The sequence below is a fragment of the Rhineura floridana genome, chromosome 10, assembly GCF_030035675.1.
Source record: "Rhineura floridana isolate rRhiFlo1 chromosome 10, rRhiFlo1.hap2, whole genome shotgun sequence".
NCBI classification, from domain to species: domain Eukaryota; kingdom Metazoa; phylum Chordata; class Lepidosauria; order Squamata; family Rhineuridae; genus Rhineura; species Rhineura floridana.
Window position 1 is genome coordinate 28,890,376 of NC_084489.1, and position 18,785 is coordinate 28,909,160.

General features: G+C 41.7%; 1 protein-coding gene across 11 annotated transcripts in view; it reads left to right on the plus strand.

Moving 5' to 3' along the window:
* SLC4A7 (solute carrier family 4 member 7) overlaps window positions 1-18,785 on the plus strand; it is a 166,705-nt gene that overhangs the window by 42,065 nt on the left and 105,855 nt on the right. The window contains exon 1 of one of the 11 annotated variants that reach the window (XM_061587390.1): window positions 6,019-6,090. The exons of the other annotated variants lie outside the window; for them this stretch is intronic. Within the exon in view, the coding sequence (XP_061443374.1) occupies window positions 6,055-6,090 (36 nt within the window). The 5' untranslated portion in view covers window positions 6,019-6,054. Of the gene's footprint in view, window positions 1-6,018; window positions 6,091-18,785 lie in introns of those variants that run through there. 11 annotated transcript variants of the gene reach the window in all.

Here is an 18,785-nt window from a genome sequence, read left to right on the forward strand (position 1 = left end):
CTTGTATTTAACAGTTTACCTATGTGCCACTTCTGTATTTATGTTTGTTGATAATTTTAGCTGGCTGTCTAAGATTTCATTATAACCCTAATGGTTTCGCTTTAATTAGGGAAATTAGACTCTTTAGAGATTTGCCATGACTTATTTTATTTTATTCTTTTAATATCCAATTTGTTAATATTGCAAAGGCCTTAGAGCTTATGCACAAGGAGATTCATACTTACTCTGTACACATGTTTGATGGCCATCTATCTCTGCTTGGTTAAAGCTCTTTTTTCCAAGTAAATCTGAGTAGGGAAAAAATTGATACCCTGTATATGTTAATATTTTAACTTGTATTAAATTGCTGTAAAATAATTGTTTTTAACCATTTCTATGTTGGAATGTCTAATTGATATGTTTGGTCTGTGACCGCAATAAACGCTATCTATCTCATCCATGACATGATATTGGATGAGGGCGGGGACCTGGCATGCATTATGGAAACCTGGCTGGATGAGGCCGCAGCTCCCATCCTTGAGGCCATGTGTCCAGCTGGGTTCCTATATGCGCAGCAGCTGAGGGTTGGAAGTCGGGGAGGGGGAGTGGGGGTCATCTATCAGGGGTCCCTGGTTCTTACCAGACCTCCTCTCCATGAGACTAAGGTTGTTGATTTAATGTACTGGAGGTTGGGCCCAAAGGGCAGCTTAGGGATTCTGCTCATGTACCGCCCACCCCGCTGCACGACAGACTCCCTGGCCGAGGTGCTGGAGGTGGTCTTGGATGTGCGGGTGCAATCCCCATACTTGCTGGTGCTGGGGGATTTCAGCGTACATGCTGAGGCCATCCTCACAGGGGTACCTTGGGATTTCATGGAAACCATGGCTTCCTGGGAGCTGCACCTTATTTCACGGGGCCCACCCATGTCATGCACTTGACCTTGTATTTGTCTTGGGAGAGCAGGGGAGTGATCTGAAAATGGGGGCCACATCTCTTACCCCCTTGTAATGGTCAGATCACTACTTCGTGAGGGTAGACCTTTCGATGCCACACACTCTCCGCCAGGGGTAAAGGACCCATTAGGATGGTCCGCCCCAGGCACTTGATGGATCCTGATGGATTCCTGAATGCACTTGGGGACTTTATGGAGCCTGCAGACGGACACTAGGTTGAGACCCTGGTGGAGGAGTGGAATAAGGCGATCACTGGGGCATTAGACCAGGTGGCTCTGAAACGCCCTCTCCCCCTGAGTAGAGCTCAGACAGCACTGTTTTATACTCCACGGTTGTGAACTCTGAGGCGGGAGGTGAGACGGCTAGAGCGCCGGTGGCGGAAATCTCGCTCTGATGACAATCAGACACAGGTTAGAGTGGCTGCAGCAGCCTACCATGTGGCGATAAAGGGAGCAAAAAAGGATTTTTATGCTGCCTCTATTGCGTTCGCGGAGTGCTGTCCCAGGAGGCTGTTCCAAGTGGCCCGAAGCCTGGTTGGTCCAGTTGCTTTGGAACCTATGGAAAATTCTAAGACCTCCTGTGATGAGTTTGCAAAGCTCTTTGCAGATAAAATCATTTGTCTAAAGAGTGCGATTCTGCATGCTATGGATACAGTGAGCGAGCCAGAGTCGGCCAGCGGTTATTTGGTAGTGTGGGATCAGTTCCAGCTTCTTCCTTCTGATGAAGTGGACAAGGTGCTTTCAACCTTAAGGCCAGCCACCTGCTTACTCGACCCTTGCCCGTCATGGCTCATTGTGAGCTGCAAGGACAGACTGGGCGAGGGGATCAAGGCGGTGGTAAATGCGTCCTTGGAAGAGGGCATAATGCCATCAGCCCTCAAGGAGGCAGTAATAAAACCAATTTTAAAGAAGCCCTCCTTGGATCCCCAAGATTTGAACAACTTTCGCCCAATCACAAACTTACCATTCTTGGGCAAGGCAGTTGAGCGGGTGGTGGCGAAGCAGTTGCAAGCGCAATTGGAGGAAGCGGATTATCTGGATCCATTTCAGTCGGGTTTCAGGCCTGGACATGGGACTGAAACAGCCTTGGTTGCCTTGGTTTATGATATGAGGAGAGCGTTGGATAGGGGTGAGTGCACCTTCCTCATCCTCCTGGACCTTTCAGCGGCTTTTGATACCGTTGACCACGGTATCCTTCTGGATTGCCTGGAGGGGTTAGGCATAGGGGGCACTGTATTGCAGTGGTTCCTTCCTGTCTGATAGGCACCAAAGAGTAGCATTGGGGGATGAGGTTTCAGACCCTTGGCCTCTCACTTGTGGGGTGCCACAGGGCCCCATCCTCTCCCCGATGCTATTTAACATCTATATAAAGCCGCTGGGGACTATCATCAGGAGATTTGGGCTGCAGTGTCACCAATATGCGGATGACACGCAGCTCTATCTCTCATTTAAATCTTCACCGAAGTTGGCTGTAGAAACCCTATCCAAGTGCCTGGAATCGGTGAGTGTCTGGATGGGAAGGAATAAGCTGAAGCTGAACCCTGACAAAACTGGGGTACTGTTCGTGGGAGACAAGGGAAGGTTAGGGGATTTGGACCTGGTGCTCAATGGGGTACAGTTGCCCCTGAAAGACCAGGTCCATAGCCTCGGGGTCATTCTTGACTCTCAACTGTCCATGGAAGCTCAGGTTTCAGCTATGAACTGGGCAGCGCTGTATCAACTCCATCTGATACGGAGGCTACGCCCCTACCTTCCCAATCATCTGCTCCCATCGGTGGTACATGCCCTAGTCTCCTCTTGCCTAGACTACTATAATGTGCTGTACGTGGGGCTACCCTTGAAAATGGTCTGGTCTGGAAGCTGCAACTGGTACAGAATGCGGCGCTGCGCCTGATTAAAGGCAGCTGCCGGTGAGATTATATCACTCCAGTGCTAAAAGAGTTGCACTGGTTACTAGTTGCTTACCGGGCCCAATTCAAGGTGTTGGTTTTGACCTTTAAATCCTTATATGGTTTCGGCCCAGTCTATCTAAAGGAGCACCTCCAGGATCATCAGCTATGCCGCCCAACAAGATCATCCTCAAAAGACCTTCTCTCCACCCCATCAGTCAAAACAGCCAAACTGGTGAGGACTAGAGAGAGGGCTTTTTCAGTTGTGGCCCCCACTCTGTGGAATTCCCTCCCAAATGATCTCCGCCATGCCCCTTCCCTTCCATGATGAGTTTCCGCCAGGCCTCGAAGACCTGGCTCTTCAGGCAGGCTTTTAGGGTTGGCTAGATTTTATCTTCTTTGTTTTTAGATTTTTAATGTCTAGGTATTGTATGCGTATTTTGTACGTCGCCCAGAGTGGCTGGACAGCCAGCCAGATGGGCGACTAATAAATTCAATAAATAATAATAATTAGCTATGCCCCCAATTTTGTATCATCTGCAAATTTGATAAGCATGCTCTGTACCACCTCATCCAAGTCGTTAATAAAAATGTTGAAGAGCATTGGGCCCAGGACCTGTGGTACCCCACTTGTTACTTCTGCTCAGTTTGAGAAGGAACCACTGATAAGCACTTTTTGAGTACGATTCTGGAGCCAACTGTGGATCCACCTGATAGTTGTTCCATCCAGCCCACGTTTAGCTAGCTTGCTAATCAGAATATCATGGGGCACTTTGTCAAAAGCTTTGCTGAAGTCGAGATATATTATGTGCACAGCATTCCCACAGTCTACAAGGGAGGTTACCTGATCAAAAAATGAGATAAGATTAGTTTGGCAGGATTTGTTCTTCATAAATCCATTTTGGTTCCTAGTAAGTCAAGGTGCTTACAGATTGACTGCTTTATAATCTGCTCCAGAGTTTTTCCAGGGATTTATGTTAGGCTGACTGGTCTGTAGTTTCCCAGTTCCTCCTTTTTTGCCCTTTTTGAAGATAGGGACAACTTGGTCCACCTGTTCATATCTGCCTTTATGTTATACCACAAGGGTCTATAATTAACCATAAACAGTTTATTCATATTTTTATGTATCTGAATACCTAAATATCTCAACTGCCTCATAAACTAACTCATAGGGCAAATGGGGAATATGGAAACATAATGCTTCAGATTTTTTAAGAGTCACCCAAAGCCCAGAGACATTTGTGAAAGTTTCCAGTATATCCTTGATATAAGGTAATAAGTAGGGATGTGTCATTTCAGTTATTTTATTTTATTGTTGTTTCTCAAATGTTGTGCTAACGGTTCTGTTGCTAAGAGGAATAGGAGAGGTGACAATGGGTATCCTTGTTTGGTGGCACTGCATATGGCAATATAGGGTGAATCAATCCCATTAATTTTTACAAATGCTGTTGTTGGGGAATGATTTTTTTTACAGTGTTATAAATTCATTACCAAAATTCATGTTTTGTGTCACTGATCTTAAAAAAGGCCAATTTACACAGTCAAACATTTTAAACATATTTAAAGGTAAAAAGGCTAGGGGCAATTGATTAATTTTACAATAATTAATAAGATTTAAAATTATTATGCGGCTAGTATGTTGCACAAAACCAGATCAGAATGAATTAATTTTGAAATTATATGTTTTAATCTATTGGCTAAAATTGAAGTAAATATTTTATAATCTGTATTAAATAGTGCTATGGGTCTATAGGAATCTGTCAGTCGAGGATCACGATGAGGCTTTAAAAGGACTACAATTTTAGATTGGGTCCACGTCTGTGGAAAAGGGTCATCTTGAAGTATACAGTTAAAAAGGTTTGATAATTATGGAATCAAGATTGATCTATATTGTTTGTAAAATTCATTGCTAAATCCATCTGGTCCTGGTGTTTTATTTGTTTTAAGGGATTTAATTACTGATTCAATTTCCTCTGTATTTTTCATTAGTGTTTTATCTGTATCTTGCAGGGATTTAAGTTCTGCTTTTTGTATAAATTTCTCAATATTTTCTGGATCCACAGTATTATTTCTTCCTTCTAGTTTTTTCTCCAATATTCCTAATTTTGAGGCCAGTTCTTCCTTGAAATTATAAGTGTTTTGTCCCATATCGCCATGAGACATTCGTGCTGATTTAGGATGTTCGGATGCCATGGTGTCTGTTAGAGGTCTTTTGTTTGAAGTAGCACAATCCAGTTCAATCAGATGAAAATAGCCTTCTAGCACTCCTTTCTTCTTGATATCAAAAGATATCATGCCCTGTTAGCCTAGCGGATCAATATTTGCAAGTTTCAGTGGCTAAATGCTGCGAAAAGGGTTTCCCCCCCCCCTCAAGGGGAAGAGGTGCTAAGAGATTAAGCGGCCATCTTATGGCTCACCTAGCCATATTCCCCAGCAGCTAGATTAATTATAAGCGGCAAGATTAACCATTACAAGTTTTTGGAAATACTTGAAAAGTGCCATTTTACAATATTGGTGTAATAGATTTTTGGCTCTGTTTGAAAAGTTAACCCCAAAGGTACATTTATATAAAGATGTGGGGAGAGTGCACTGTGAGAACTCGATACTTGGTTTAGTGTTACATGCAACCTAGGCCTATGCCTGAACTTGTACTTCATATTTTGTTCCTTATAAGCTATTGATTTAAAGATAATTCTTGACACCTGTTGCATAATAGGAATCGATCTTCCTTCTCTTCCCTACCTGCAGTGTTTTTCATAGAACATTGAGCGAGCTTTTTCAAGATCAGTGTACATGAGGAAATTGGCTTTTAAGAATATATAAATGTGTGCAGTGTTTGAGACTTTTTTCAGTTTTGGGATTTTAATTAAACACAGTGATGATGAAACCTTGGTCCTTAACAGCAAAACATTTATTGCAGGCTGTTTTTAGCTACTGCTGTAGTTAAATGTTAAGTCACAAACCACATAGTTTCAATTCCTTTTTTGGTGTTCCCTTGGTGGGAATTGAAGGCATGCCATGTTCCTCAATTCTGTTATTATGTGCCCCTGTACTGGTTGTAGTTGCTGGCTTGGAAGATTAAGTATCTTTCCAAGATAACTGGCTGCAACAGAGATTTATACTCCTGTACATCTCTGTTGGATATACTGTTATAAAGTAGTTATGTATGGTCTGATATCTTGAAGCTCATAACACTGCTGTCTTGCACAAGGACATTCTTTTTTCAGCATCAGCATGGAAGGAATACATCTAGACAAGGAGCTGCTACCTGTATGTAAATACTTCTTTCAAAGAAATGTTTATGCTTTTAAAATGGCTAGAACAGAATTGAGGATATTCACTGCTTTATGGTATACTATCTTGTACGTCAGACTGCACAAAGAATACTGTCTTGAAAACTTTTGCAGCCAACTTTTTTAATACCAGTGTTTAAATAGCAATTATATTTGCATATAAATACAAATTGAGCAGTATAATCTTTAGCCGTAGAAAGTGTGATCCCATTAATAGTACTTATTAAGTATCATCTCTTTAGTAGATCTCTTTAGAAGTTTTTCAAGATTAATGTATGTTAAGAAATTGAGACAAAATGTTAGAATTAGGGGTTTATGTTAATATTACAGATTTTATTGTCTAAATATACCTCCCACCAAACTTTCTCAGCACCCTTCTCTCCTGTACATTGGTTATGCTACCATATTATATCAATTTTTGTTGTCTGTATTAAACTTTTGTGCCATGTAAGGTCATTTTGCTGGTCATCTATACATAATCGAGTTTAGAAGCTAACCTGAGTTCTTTGTGAAACTAGTATCATAGGCATTTCTCTCTGTGTCAAGTTCAATAGAAGATGATTACTTAATTGGAAAACAATGGGGTTAAAATTAGTGAGGAAAAAAATTCATTGCATTCAATAACTGAGAAGCTGCAGAACAATTGTAGATATATGAGTGGCTCACCAGTATAGACATATCTAGCACATTTAACGTGTCTAAGTCTAGCAGTCTCTTGGACTCCATATAACAATACAGTTGCATTCCCTCATTGTCCCCACTAATCATTCTGTTTTGTTGCTATCTGTTGGGAATATATCTTGCTGTAGCACGTATCACTGTTGCTTGGATATTGATTTAATCTGATTTAAGGCTAATCTTCACATTAAAATATCATAGTTTTTTCCCTGCATGGCTGCACATAAAATTACTTTCAGGAATTATAGAAAAGATGTCAATGGTATATCGACTTTTATTACATGAACAACTATAAATTAGTAAAGTCACTCCATATTTTAGTTATTTTTTATTGTTTCTTCTTGTGCACTGAACAGTGGAAAGATGGTCTTGAATTTTTAGGCTGCTGTCCTATCCCCTGACCCATGGGTCTTTGTGGAGCAGTGAAGCCACCACCCACATCCACAGACTGGCTGCTCATGGGGGCAGGGGCAGGGCGATTGGGTTTTGTGCTGGTTGGTGACAGCTGTGAGACTGGCTTAGGTTTCAGTGGATCCTGGGCAACTCAGGTTAGCACCTTCAGAATAACCCGTTCTAAGGCTTTCCATTGGTAAAGAACCCGTCAGCATGCCTTGCACCAGCCCATTCAGCAGAGTGAACCAGATGGATTCCTCTTCCTAAATCCAAACCCCCTACAGTCTGGCATAAGGGAGATTTGGATTGATCTGTAAGGAATAAAGTATCTAAAATATCCATGGTTCAGAAACAATACTTGGTGATCTTTCCTTTCTTGACCTTTACCATAGTGAAATCCCTTTCAACTGTATATATCTGATTAATTGACCTTAAATGTAAACTTTTGTCTTTAATGTAGGTAGGAAGTTGTGCATTTTTTCACAAAGCAGAAGCATTACTGCAACTTTATTTTTATATTACATATCGGAGCAATCTTTCAGATGATGGCTTTAGTTCCATTAAAAGATTTGGTGTTTTTATAAATGATGGTGGAACATGTAAAAGTTATTTTAGAATGGAAACCAAATTAGAGACTTACTTTGATCAGGATCTTATAATTTACAACATTTTTTGAGGGATTTTACCTTTCTTACAGGCCTATCTTAAACAGTACAAATTATTGGTGAAAACACATACTCTGAAGAGTTTCTGCATTTTCTGGACCCTCTTAGTTTTTCCTTTCTGTAACTGCTGATTTAGTTTTAGTGCCTGTAGAGATTCAGCTTCCAGTCAATTTCATCTCAATATTTTATAACTTAGCACAGTGATTCCCAAACATTTCTTCCCCTGGACCACTTGAAAATTGGTTAGTCTTGGCAGACCGCTTAATGATTTCTCTGTCTGTTGTACCAATTGTTATGCACTGTGCTACGTGCTGTATGATTTTAAATTTTATTTTTACAAACATGCAGACCACTTGAATGAAGCTTGTAGACCACTGGCGGTCCACAGACCACAGTTTGGGAATCCCTGACAGCATACAAGAATTAAAAGATTATGAGAAACTCTATTGCTAAATTCTATGGGATAATTAATAAGCAGATGAAATGCTCTCCACATGGTTAGTGTATGGAAGCAGCAGCCCATAGCAGACTAGTCTGTAAGGGCCAAGCTAAAAGTCACATGATGGAGTTATATTTATTTATTTATTTTTTCAAATAACCATGTGGAAGAGTTCTGATCTAATTCAGTACTATGGCACAGTGTGAGGGTTTTTGAAAACTCTTTGTTTGCATTTTAATTCCTTATTGAGGGAAAAGTAATATGGACTATTATTTAAAGATGAACAAATACTGCCCTAACTCCAGAATTGTTTGTTTGGGTAAATGTTACCATTTCCAAGAATTTCTCTGGCCAGCACAAAGAGAACTTCTGGGACATCGTCACGTAGCTTCATTGAACATGATCCCCCTTTTGTGGGGAAAATATTCCTGTCTATAATATGTGTAAACCATCTCAGAGCTCACAAGTACTGGGAGATCACCACCAGGGAGCTTCACACAATTTCTACCCTGTATGGGTCGCTGGATGAGGGGTTGAACTGAGAAAAAACAAGCTGGATCCAATTTCAGTCAGCTCTTGTTGGACTCTGTCAGTTTAATATTTTACAAACATTCTGTTAGAAGCAGAAGGGACTAATATGGGGTTGATCTAATAATAATCTGTATTGGTGCAACACTTGTATGTGCATTGTGTATTTTTGTAACATTTGTTGTTTAAGCTTATTTTGTATAACTTTATATTTTGTAGCATTATAGGATGATAGGATGATTACTTCTGTATATTTTTGTCATTTCTATGGTTGTAAACCGCCTTGAGTGCAGTGATGTAGAAAGGCGGTATACAAATTAAAAATGAAAATGAAAAAAAATGAAATGAAATGAAGATTGTCCTCTGAAGCTATCAGCCCCATTAAAAAAATATATGTGTCTATTTGTTTTTTCCCTGTCAGTGCAGATCATAGCTTTGGGAGGGGAGGAGCAATTTTTCATTGGGGAAATTGGCGCATGAAAACATTTTAAAGCTCCTTCCCTGTGCCATTGCTCCAGTCCAGATTTTCTCCAGCTGCTGCAACTACTACTCCAGCTGCTGCAGCTACTAATGCAGATGGAGATGCATCCACTGATTTCCCTCACAAGTGGTTTTGGCCCTTAAGATGGGATCCTGGGTAGAGTTACAGGAGTTTTTGATATATCTAGCAGGTATGGAGAGCCAGATTCATCTCCTCTGAAGACACAGAGTTCTGACAGTTAAGATTGTGCTCAAATGGATCGTGGCCATTTTTTGTAATGCATTATTGTTCAAATGTTGCTATGTAGACTGGTGACATTCTGTAACCTCACTTGTGCAAAATGTTTACATAGGTATTATAAGATGGGTGGTAATATTTCTGTGTAGAGATGGGTGAAACTTATTATCCCAATTCAGAATGATAGTCTTTTTGAAGGAAAAGCTTGTGTTTATTCCAATAAAATTTCAAATAGTTCTAAGACCCAGCCTTAGGGAGCTCCTACATGATCAGTAGGCCTCTCATTTTGTCTTTTCTTTCTTCCCCTACATTTGCTGAATGTAATTAACTTTCAGAGAAGGGAGCAGCTCCTTAGAAGGCCTGTAAGAGCCAAAGGCTTCCCTAGGTTTCCAGCATTCTGTAATGGAGACGTCTTTGCTGGAATCATTCAAGTGATTACATTAATCTAAGAATCTTAGTTTGTTTAAAAATTCTTCCTGGTAAATGTGTTGGGGAATAAAAAACTAAACTTCAAGTGTTGGGAATGCAGGTTTCAAATATGTTTGCATATCTTCAGTACAGAATGAGGAAGTTCTTGGAAGCCACAGCCTTTGGCTTAACTCTGATAAGTACAGTTTTTTCCTTTCTCCTGCCCAGTGAGTGAAATGGAATAACGATAATGAAAAATCTCCCAGGGTTCATGTTTACGGGAACCACTTGGAATCAGCCTTTGGCCTTGACTGCTGTCTCTCTCTCTCTCCCCCCCTCCCCCCTGACATTCTAAATTTGTGAAAGTGTGAAAAGCAGAAGGGGAGCAACAGAAAAATATCAGATGTGAGAACTGGTTCCAAGAATTATGAGCTGATGCAAAATTCAGTAGGGGAGAAAGGGAGCTGGTTATGGTTAGGGAATTTCTGAGTTGGAGAGTTTGTTTCCAAATCAGCTTTATTGATGATGAATCTTTATTGCAGAATTAGCCATAGGCCATATGCAAGATACAAACAGGTAAAACACTAAAAAGTATAAAATTAACACATCATGTCCAAGCATATGTCCAAGCATTTCGTGTGGGACTTGGCAGGACATTTGTCTCTGCGGCAAAGGACTCTCTCAGTTTTTGAGCTGCAACCGCAAAATTGGCAGTTGCAAAGGTCACTAAACTAAAAACATCGGATAAAAGCACATAAACTCTTTCGCTGTCAGAGCAAGGGCCTGAGAAATTTAAAAAGGGAGAAAGAAATTTTTGTCTGGGGTCATCAAAGTGGGCAGTGGAGTAAATAGTGCACAATGTCCTCGATGGCCTTGCAACCATAAATGCATTGGCGCTGGTTCACAGGAATACCCCGAAACCGTCCTTCAAGATAGGCCGTAGGCATGACTTGGAAACGGAGAGCCGTAAAGGCACTTCTAATGGGGGGGTCTATCTATGGCTTCTAAATAGTTTGAGATATGGTGATTGAGTTTGATGCAAGGGTACCATCTTGAGAAGGGGGCCATCTCAATGGATGCACGGTCCTGTGCAGCGTCATGGTCAAGAATCCAATTTCGAAGGGCGATGTTACTGAGCTCTATAAGTGTAGCTGGAGAGAGGTCATATTTGGAAAGAATTGTCAGCCATTCTGAGGTTCCCTCGATTGACTGCAATTGTTCTTGCCAACACTGTTTGGCCAAAGATGCATCGTCCATATTATTGAGTCGAAGCCAGTATCTTAGAAGAGCTAAGTCTATGCGTGCCGTTATTGAAGGCAGTCCCAATTCAGCTCTAAGATGGGCTGCCGGGGTCCCCTGTGGGAGACCTAACAATTGCCTCATCAATATGTTCTGGATGGACTCAAGTTTAGTTCTGGCCGTATTTCCCCAGAGTTCAACTCCATATAAGATTTTGGGGAGTATTTTTGCTTTAAATATTTTTATCAGCGGGGGGATAAGCAATCAGCTTTATTAGTGGGAAACTGAACCAGAAATGTGACCATTAAAGTATTAATACATGGAACGTAGATCAGTTAAGGCTGCTTCACTCATTACATATCTAGAAAGAAGTTTGTCTGTGGTACAGTTATAACATGCAAAGTGACTATACATCTTTCATTAAATATGCATATATAAATATATAGGATTTGTATCTTGTATCTTATACAGATGTACCACGTGGTGTCCTACTTTCTCAACATTTATTTAAACATTGAGATACAGACTAAACTTTAATTTGTACCCAGTTTGCTTGATGATTCCTGTAGAAGTTATTGGCAAATCATAACAGCTGAACATTTTGAAGTGTTAAATAGCACTCACTATCAGCTGCTTATTTTAAACTCAGTGTTTTAATGTTACATCTGTGATTTATGTATGTGAACTATATATAGTCAAAATGAGAGCATAGATTTTTATGTTCCCTAACTTTGAAAATCTCTCTTCAGCTCAACAAGTAGTAGCCAGTGGACTTGAGGTTTACTGGAGTAGAGAGAGGTCTACAGCCAACCAAAATCCTGCTGATTGTGTGGTTAGCTTATAATGCAGCTGGAAGAAAGCCAACTGGTTCTTCATCACCTTGACTGATTGTAGGGTAATATCAACAGAACTTAAAGCAGCAGTAGCATCTAGGAAGTACAAATGTGATGTGACTGTGTCTCTGGTTCCTCTGCAACAGCCAGAGAAATGGAAGCCTCCCAGCTTGATTGCATCATGCCATGTGTTTTTATAACACAGAAGTTTCATGAGGAAGGTGTAGAAATATTCATAGCAGTCATGTATCTCTGTCTAGTTCTATCCTTGGACAGTAAAGGCATGAGGAAAAAGTAAATACCTGTGTTGTTGTTATTGTTGTTGCGTGCCTCCCCAATCTCCGAGCGGTGAGATTTCCAGGGTCCCTCTGCTCATCCAGGGTTTGGTTTCCTTTGGGAAGAAGGTCAGCGGAGACTGCGGTGTCTTTATGAAATATGGTTTATTTATTTACACACATTCCAACCTGAGCTTAAGATGGAGGGGGTTCAAGGCATCAGCAGTCCAATATCCAGCTTTTTCATCTGGGTTGCAGGAGGCATCCTAAAGCCATGGTGCAGGGGGGTAGCCTTTCTGCCTGCCTGCAGCCCTAGCCATTCTCTAGACACAACTAAAGCACTCAAAGCACAAACTTCTGCTAGTGGCCAGGAAGGGGGGGAGGCTCTCCTGCAGAGTTTCGATCACAAAAGGGTCTTCCTGGCCCATCCAGCAGTTGTTGGGCAGCTGATAGACCCATTATCCTACCTGGCCACTCTATTATCTTAACAAAAGAGACTCATCTGACCGGCAGAGCCAGTTCCTCATTCCAAGGCACAGGATTCCAAATCAGAGGCTGGAAAGGGGACCTACAGGAATCATCCATCCCAACTCCCATGCTCATAACATTATTATTGTTGTTGTGGTGGTGGTGGTGGTTAAGAATTGCTTACCCCCTTCTGTTGTAGTGCTCCCTGCAATGTCTTTTAATTGTTTGCTGCCCTGGGCTCCTTTGGGAGGATGGGTGGGATGCAAGTTAAAGAATGAATACATAAATAAATATGTAATACTTAGTAGGCAGTGCACAATCCTCCTGGTAGTTATGCTGGGCTGAGGGATTTCAGGATGCAGTGTAGCTACAGAGGAGGGAGGGTGTCAGCACAGCTGGGTTGTGCCAGCCAGAACCCTCCCCCACCTGGGCACAGCCAGAGGACCCTGTTGCCACTCGGGCACAGCCGAGGCAAGCTCAAGGCCTGAGAAAAGGATGTTCTGGGGGGGTGTTGGTTGGAACACAGGAGGGGGACTTAAGCTGCATCCTGGCTCTGCCCTGCGGCCCCTAGTCCCAGCAGATGCTACACTGGGAGAAAGGAGGGTGAAAGGAAGCATTTATTTCTTGTCCTTCTGCTGAGCTCTGCCAGTACAGTCAGTATGCTCCCCTCTCTCAGGGTTCCTGAAAGGAGGTAGGATGTGGCAGTTCTTCCACTGGCTCCACTCCCGCCAGCCTCTTCTATTTTGCTTGTCATCTTGATCAATACATTTTCACTGTCTGGTTCCGTAATTGTCAGTAGCTCCTCAAGGTTGAGTGCCAGTTGATCTTTTACCTTTATAAGATTTGGAAAGTGATGTTTAATAATATGTTGGTTTGTTAAGATGGCACAGACGAAACCTATGCAGAAATATTTCAACTAAACTTCTAAGTAGAGATTGTTGCTGAAATATAGATATGCAAGTGCTTAACATTACACCAATTATATAATGAGAATATTCTGTTCTCCTGAAGACTGGAGAATTTTCTATAGGTATGACTTTGTAATTGTCTAATTGGCAATTTCTGTATATTCTGAAGTATTTCTGTATATTTTGTTTATAGGGCACATAATGTAATTACATTGCATCTGAATAACTCCAATGCATTCTGTGGGTCAGCCTTTGAAAAGTGGGGGGGGAATACAGTGGATTCAGAATGGATTAGATCTGTGGTCCTTCTGGTCCAGCATCTTGTTCTCACAGTGGCTAACCAGAGGCCTATGGGAAGCCCACAAGCATGATCTAAGCACAAGAGCACTCTCCCCTACCAGCAACTGATATTCAGAAGTATTCTGCCTCTGATTGTGGATGCAGAATATAGCCATCATGGCTAGTAGCCATTGATAGCCATATCTTCCATGAATTTGTCTAATCCATTATTTTTAATGTTGTAATTGCTGTTTTTTTAATAATGATATTTGTTGCTTAATTTTTGTAAATGGTATTGCCTTCATTGATGTATTTTTATGCTTGTGCCTAATTTTTTGTAAGCCGCCTTGAGGGCCTTTGGGTAAAAGGCAGGGTAGAAACACCACCACCACCACCAACACCACCCTTTTAAAGCCAAGTTGCTGGCCTTCACTGCTTCTTGTAGGAGTGAATTCCATAGTATAACTATATGCTGTGTGAAGAAGTACTTTTTGTTTGTCCTGAATTTTCCAACATTGTTTCTTTGGATGTCCACGATTTCTAGTGTTATGAGAAAGAGAGAAAACCTTTTCTCTAGCCACTTTTTTGATGTCATGCATAATTTTATACATTTGATAGGTCACCTCTTTCTTGCCTTTTCTCTAAACTTAAAAAGCCCAAATACTGCAGCCTTTCTTCACAGGGGAGTTGCTCCATCCTCTTGATCATTTTGGTTGCCCTTTTCTGAACCTTCTCCAGCTCTACAATATTCTTTTTGAGGTGAGGTGACCAGAACTGTACATAGTATTCCAAATGTGGTCTCATCATAGATTTGTATAATGGCATTAAGAAATCAGCAGTTTTATTTTCAGTTCCTTTCCTCATGATCCTTAGCATGGAATTTGTCTTTTTTGCGGTTGTCACACACTGGGTTAAGCTCTTCATTGAGTTATCTACTGTGACCCCAAGGTGTCGTTACTGGTCAGTCACCGCCAGTTCAGTCTCCATGAGCGTATTTGTGAAAAGGGTTTTTTTGCTCTAATATGCATAACTATACATTGAATTGTGTTTGCCAATTTACTGAGCATTCACTCAGTTTGGAGAGGCCTATTTTTAGCTCTTCACAATCTTTTTTTAACAACACTGAACAGTTTAGTATCGGCAAACTTGGCCACTTCATTGCTCATCCCTAAATATGGATAGTTTATGAACAAGTTAAAAAGCATAGGTCCTAATACCAATCCTTGGGGGACTCTACTTTCTATACCCCTCCTTTGGGAGAACTGTCCATTTATTCCTACTCTTTGTTTTCTGTTTCCTAGCCAGTTCCTGATCCACAAGAGGTCCTCTCCTCTTATTCCATGACTGCTAAGTTTACTCAGGAGACTTTGGCGAGGTACCTTGTCAAAAGCTTTTTGAAAGTCCAAGTACACTATGTCAGCTGTGCTACCTCTATCTATATACTTGTTGACACCCTTAAAGAGCTCTAATAGATTAGTGAGACAGGGCTTACCCAGGCTTGCTCTTCTATATGCTTGACTGTTTTATCTTTTGCATTGGCTACTTTCCAGTCCTCAGCTATGGAGCTGCATCTGAGGGACAAATTGCATATTTTTGTTAGAAGTTCAACAATTTTGTATTTGAATTCTGTGAACTCTCAGGTGCATGCCATCCAGACCTGGCAGTTTGTCAGTTTTTATTTTGTCTATTAAGGCTAGAACTTCATGTCTCATCACCTCTATTTGCTTCAGTTTCTCAGAGGGTTTTTTGTTCTGAACCAGATCCTCCTCAGCTCCTGTCATCTTTCTCCCCCTAATCAGTTTAAAAGCTGCTATGCCACCTGTTTGATTTTACACACCAACAGTCTGTTTCCATTCTGGTTCAAGTAGAGCCCATCTCTTTTGTACAGGTCCGGCTTGTTCCAAAATGTTCCCCAGTGCCTAACAAATCAACAGCCCTTCTTCTGACGCTATGTGTCATCTGCACATTGAGACTATTAAGTTCTGCTTGGATAGCTGGCCTACATGTAGAACATGTAGCATTTCAGAGAAAGGCACTGTGGAGGTACTGGCTTTCAGCATCCAACCTAGCAACCTGAATTTTGCTTCCAGAACACCCCACAAACTTCATTTCCCCATGTCATCAGTGCTCATGTGCACCACGACCACTGACTCCTCCCCAATACTATCTGCTAGGCTATCTAGATGACAGGTGCCATCCGAAAACTTCACACCAGGCAGGTCCTGCATTCTGCATGCTCATCACACACCCCACTATCTGTTTCTAATGACCGAATCACCCACTTTAGGATCCATCCACACCCATCCTTAGTACAAGAGGATAGCTGCTCATCTCTTAAGGAATGGATCCCTTCTAATAGATAATTTCCCTCTTCCTCATAGTGATGCTCTCGTTCCCCAGAGGCTTCATTCTCCATGACAGCAGGGGAGCTATCATCCTGGGAGTGGAACACAGCTATAGTCTCTGAAAGCCTCATCCACCAACCCCTTCCTCTCTCTCTCCCTCTCTCCCTCTCTTCCCCCCCCCAGATTAGCCATCTTGGCTCAAGGGAATGAACTTGTTCCTGAAGAGCCAGGAGCTCATTCCACTGAGAATGCACTCATAACGTCTGCCCAATAGGCAGACAATTGTACATGCGACAGACAGAGCAAAACAGTGGAAAGCCCACATATCCCTGCTGGCTTCCTACCTGCATAATTGTTTTTGTAGTTGATTGAGTTACTTCAATGAAAGCTTAAGTTTTGTTTAGGTCAAGAAAAGGAGGGGCAGAATGTTGTGCCCTGGCCTCCGTTCCCTGCTGCCAAACTCACTCTGCTGTTAAAGTTACCTTGACATTTTGTCGCTGGAGCTTCCCCTAGCTTGTGGAGCTCCCTCTAGCTAATTGGGAGCTCACTTTAGAGTAGAATCATAGAATAGTAGAATTGGAAGGGATCTATAAGGCCATTGAGTCCAACCCCCTGCTCTATGCAAGAATCCAACTTAAAGCATACCCAACAGGTCGCTGTGCAGCTCCCTCTTGAATGCCTCCAGTGTTGGAAAGTTATCTAGGTCTGGGGCAAAATGGAAATGGACTGCCTTCAAGTCGATTCTGACTTATGGCGACTCTATGAATAGGGATTTCATGGTAAGCGGTATTCAGAGGGGGTTTACCATTGCCTCCCTATGAGGCTAGTCCTCCCCAGCTAGCTAGGGCCTGCTCAGCTTGCCACAGCTGCACAAGCCAGCCCCTTCCTTGTCTGCAACTGCCAGCTGGGGGACAACTGGGCTCCTTGGGACTATGCAGCTTGCCCACAGCTGCACAGGTGGCAGGGCACATAACCACTGAGCCACTCACTTGGGGGGTGATCTTTAGCTGGCCCTTGACACCCAGGAGACACTAGCTGGGATTTGAACTCACAGACTCTGGACTCCCAGCCAGGCTGTCCTTCCCACTATGCTATACCAGCTGCCTGGGTCCAGGGAAGGGGGGGGACTTTTTAGTGGCTGTGCTCAGATCATGGAACTCTTCTCAAGAGAGAGCATAGCTTTTATAAAACAAATAACATAACAACAATGGATTTTGTTCACACAGCTAAAACTACTGACACTTAAGAGTCCACAAAAACAATTGACCCCATTGGCTGAAATGTCCTTAAAGTTATTTAGTACCATAGGCAATAGTGTTGGTTAGAAACCAACTCAGTTCACAGATATTTGTGTTGCAAAACACACACATGAAGGATTCCTCCTAGATAGTTCCCCTTATATTTGCTTTAGCAGTAAAATCTCTTGTGATAGCCCAGGGTGGGAGCTGTGATATCAAAGGTTTACAAGCAAGTTAATTCAGAGCTTGGAAGATTATTTTTAAAAAGTAATAAATTACAGTTACAGTTACAGGGCCCCAAAAAGTAGTAATTACCGTTACAATTACAATTGCTCTGAAAGTAATGGATTACTTTTACTCAAAAGTAATTGCTGCAATTACATTTTAGTTACTTTTAAAAAAAATTACCTACAAGGTGCTGGCCTTGGCTGCTGCACATCTAAGTAGCCTAAAACAACATTAAAAATAAGCGCACACACACAGAGGGTAGTAGAATATATATTTTTTATCCATAAGATTAACAGAATGGCATAACAGAATCTCACATCCCCTCACCCCACCCCTAGCAATGATGATACCCCAACACACATATTTTTGTATATATATATTGCCTCCAGCTCTTTCCTCCTCCCACTTCTGTCAATTTTTAAACAATTGTTTCCTCCACGCTGTCTCGCTCTCCACCTCCTCCCTCATTGCCTCCTAAGCACCCATAGAGCATGAAGGAAGAACAACACTGCACAGAAGCCCAATTTGAAGCACATGATTTTTATTCACAAATCAGAGGAGCAGAAGACTTCCCCTGCTCCCCCCCCCAAGTAATGCACAAAATTAATGCTGGAAACTTTACAATTACTCCTCAAAAGTAATGAAGTTACTACTCATTCTGTTACCAGCAAAATGTAATGAAGTTACCCACTCATTATTCAAAACAGTAATAAATTACAAGCAATTGGTTACTTCTAAGCTCTGAGTTAATTATGTGTCATCTTATATGACTAATATAAGTAAGTGCAAACTAGTTATATCGGCACAAAAATTCCTTACGTTCATCTCAACTGGCTGTGGCAACTAGAAAAATACTCCTGGAGTTGTGAAATATCACTGAAAGAACAATTTTCTGTTTTGAAGTGTCTGTATTTATTTATTTGATTTATATGCCACCCTTCCAGTGTAGGAGCCCAGGGCTGCTTCTATACAATGAGAGGATAAAACATTTAGGGCACTTTTTTGTTTAGGGGGGAACAGACATTGCAGG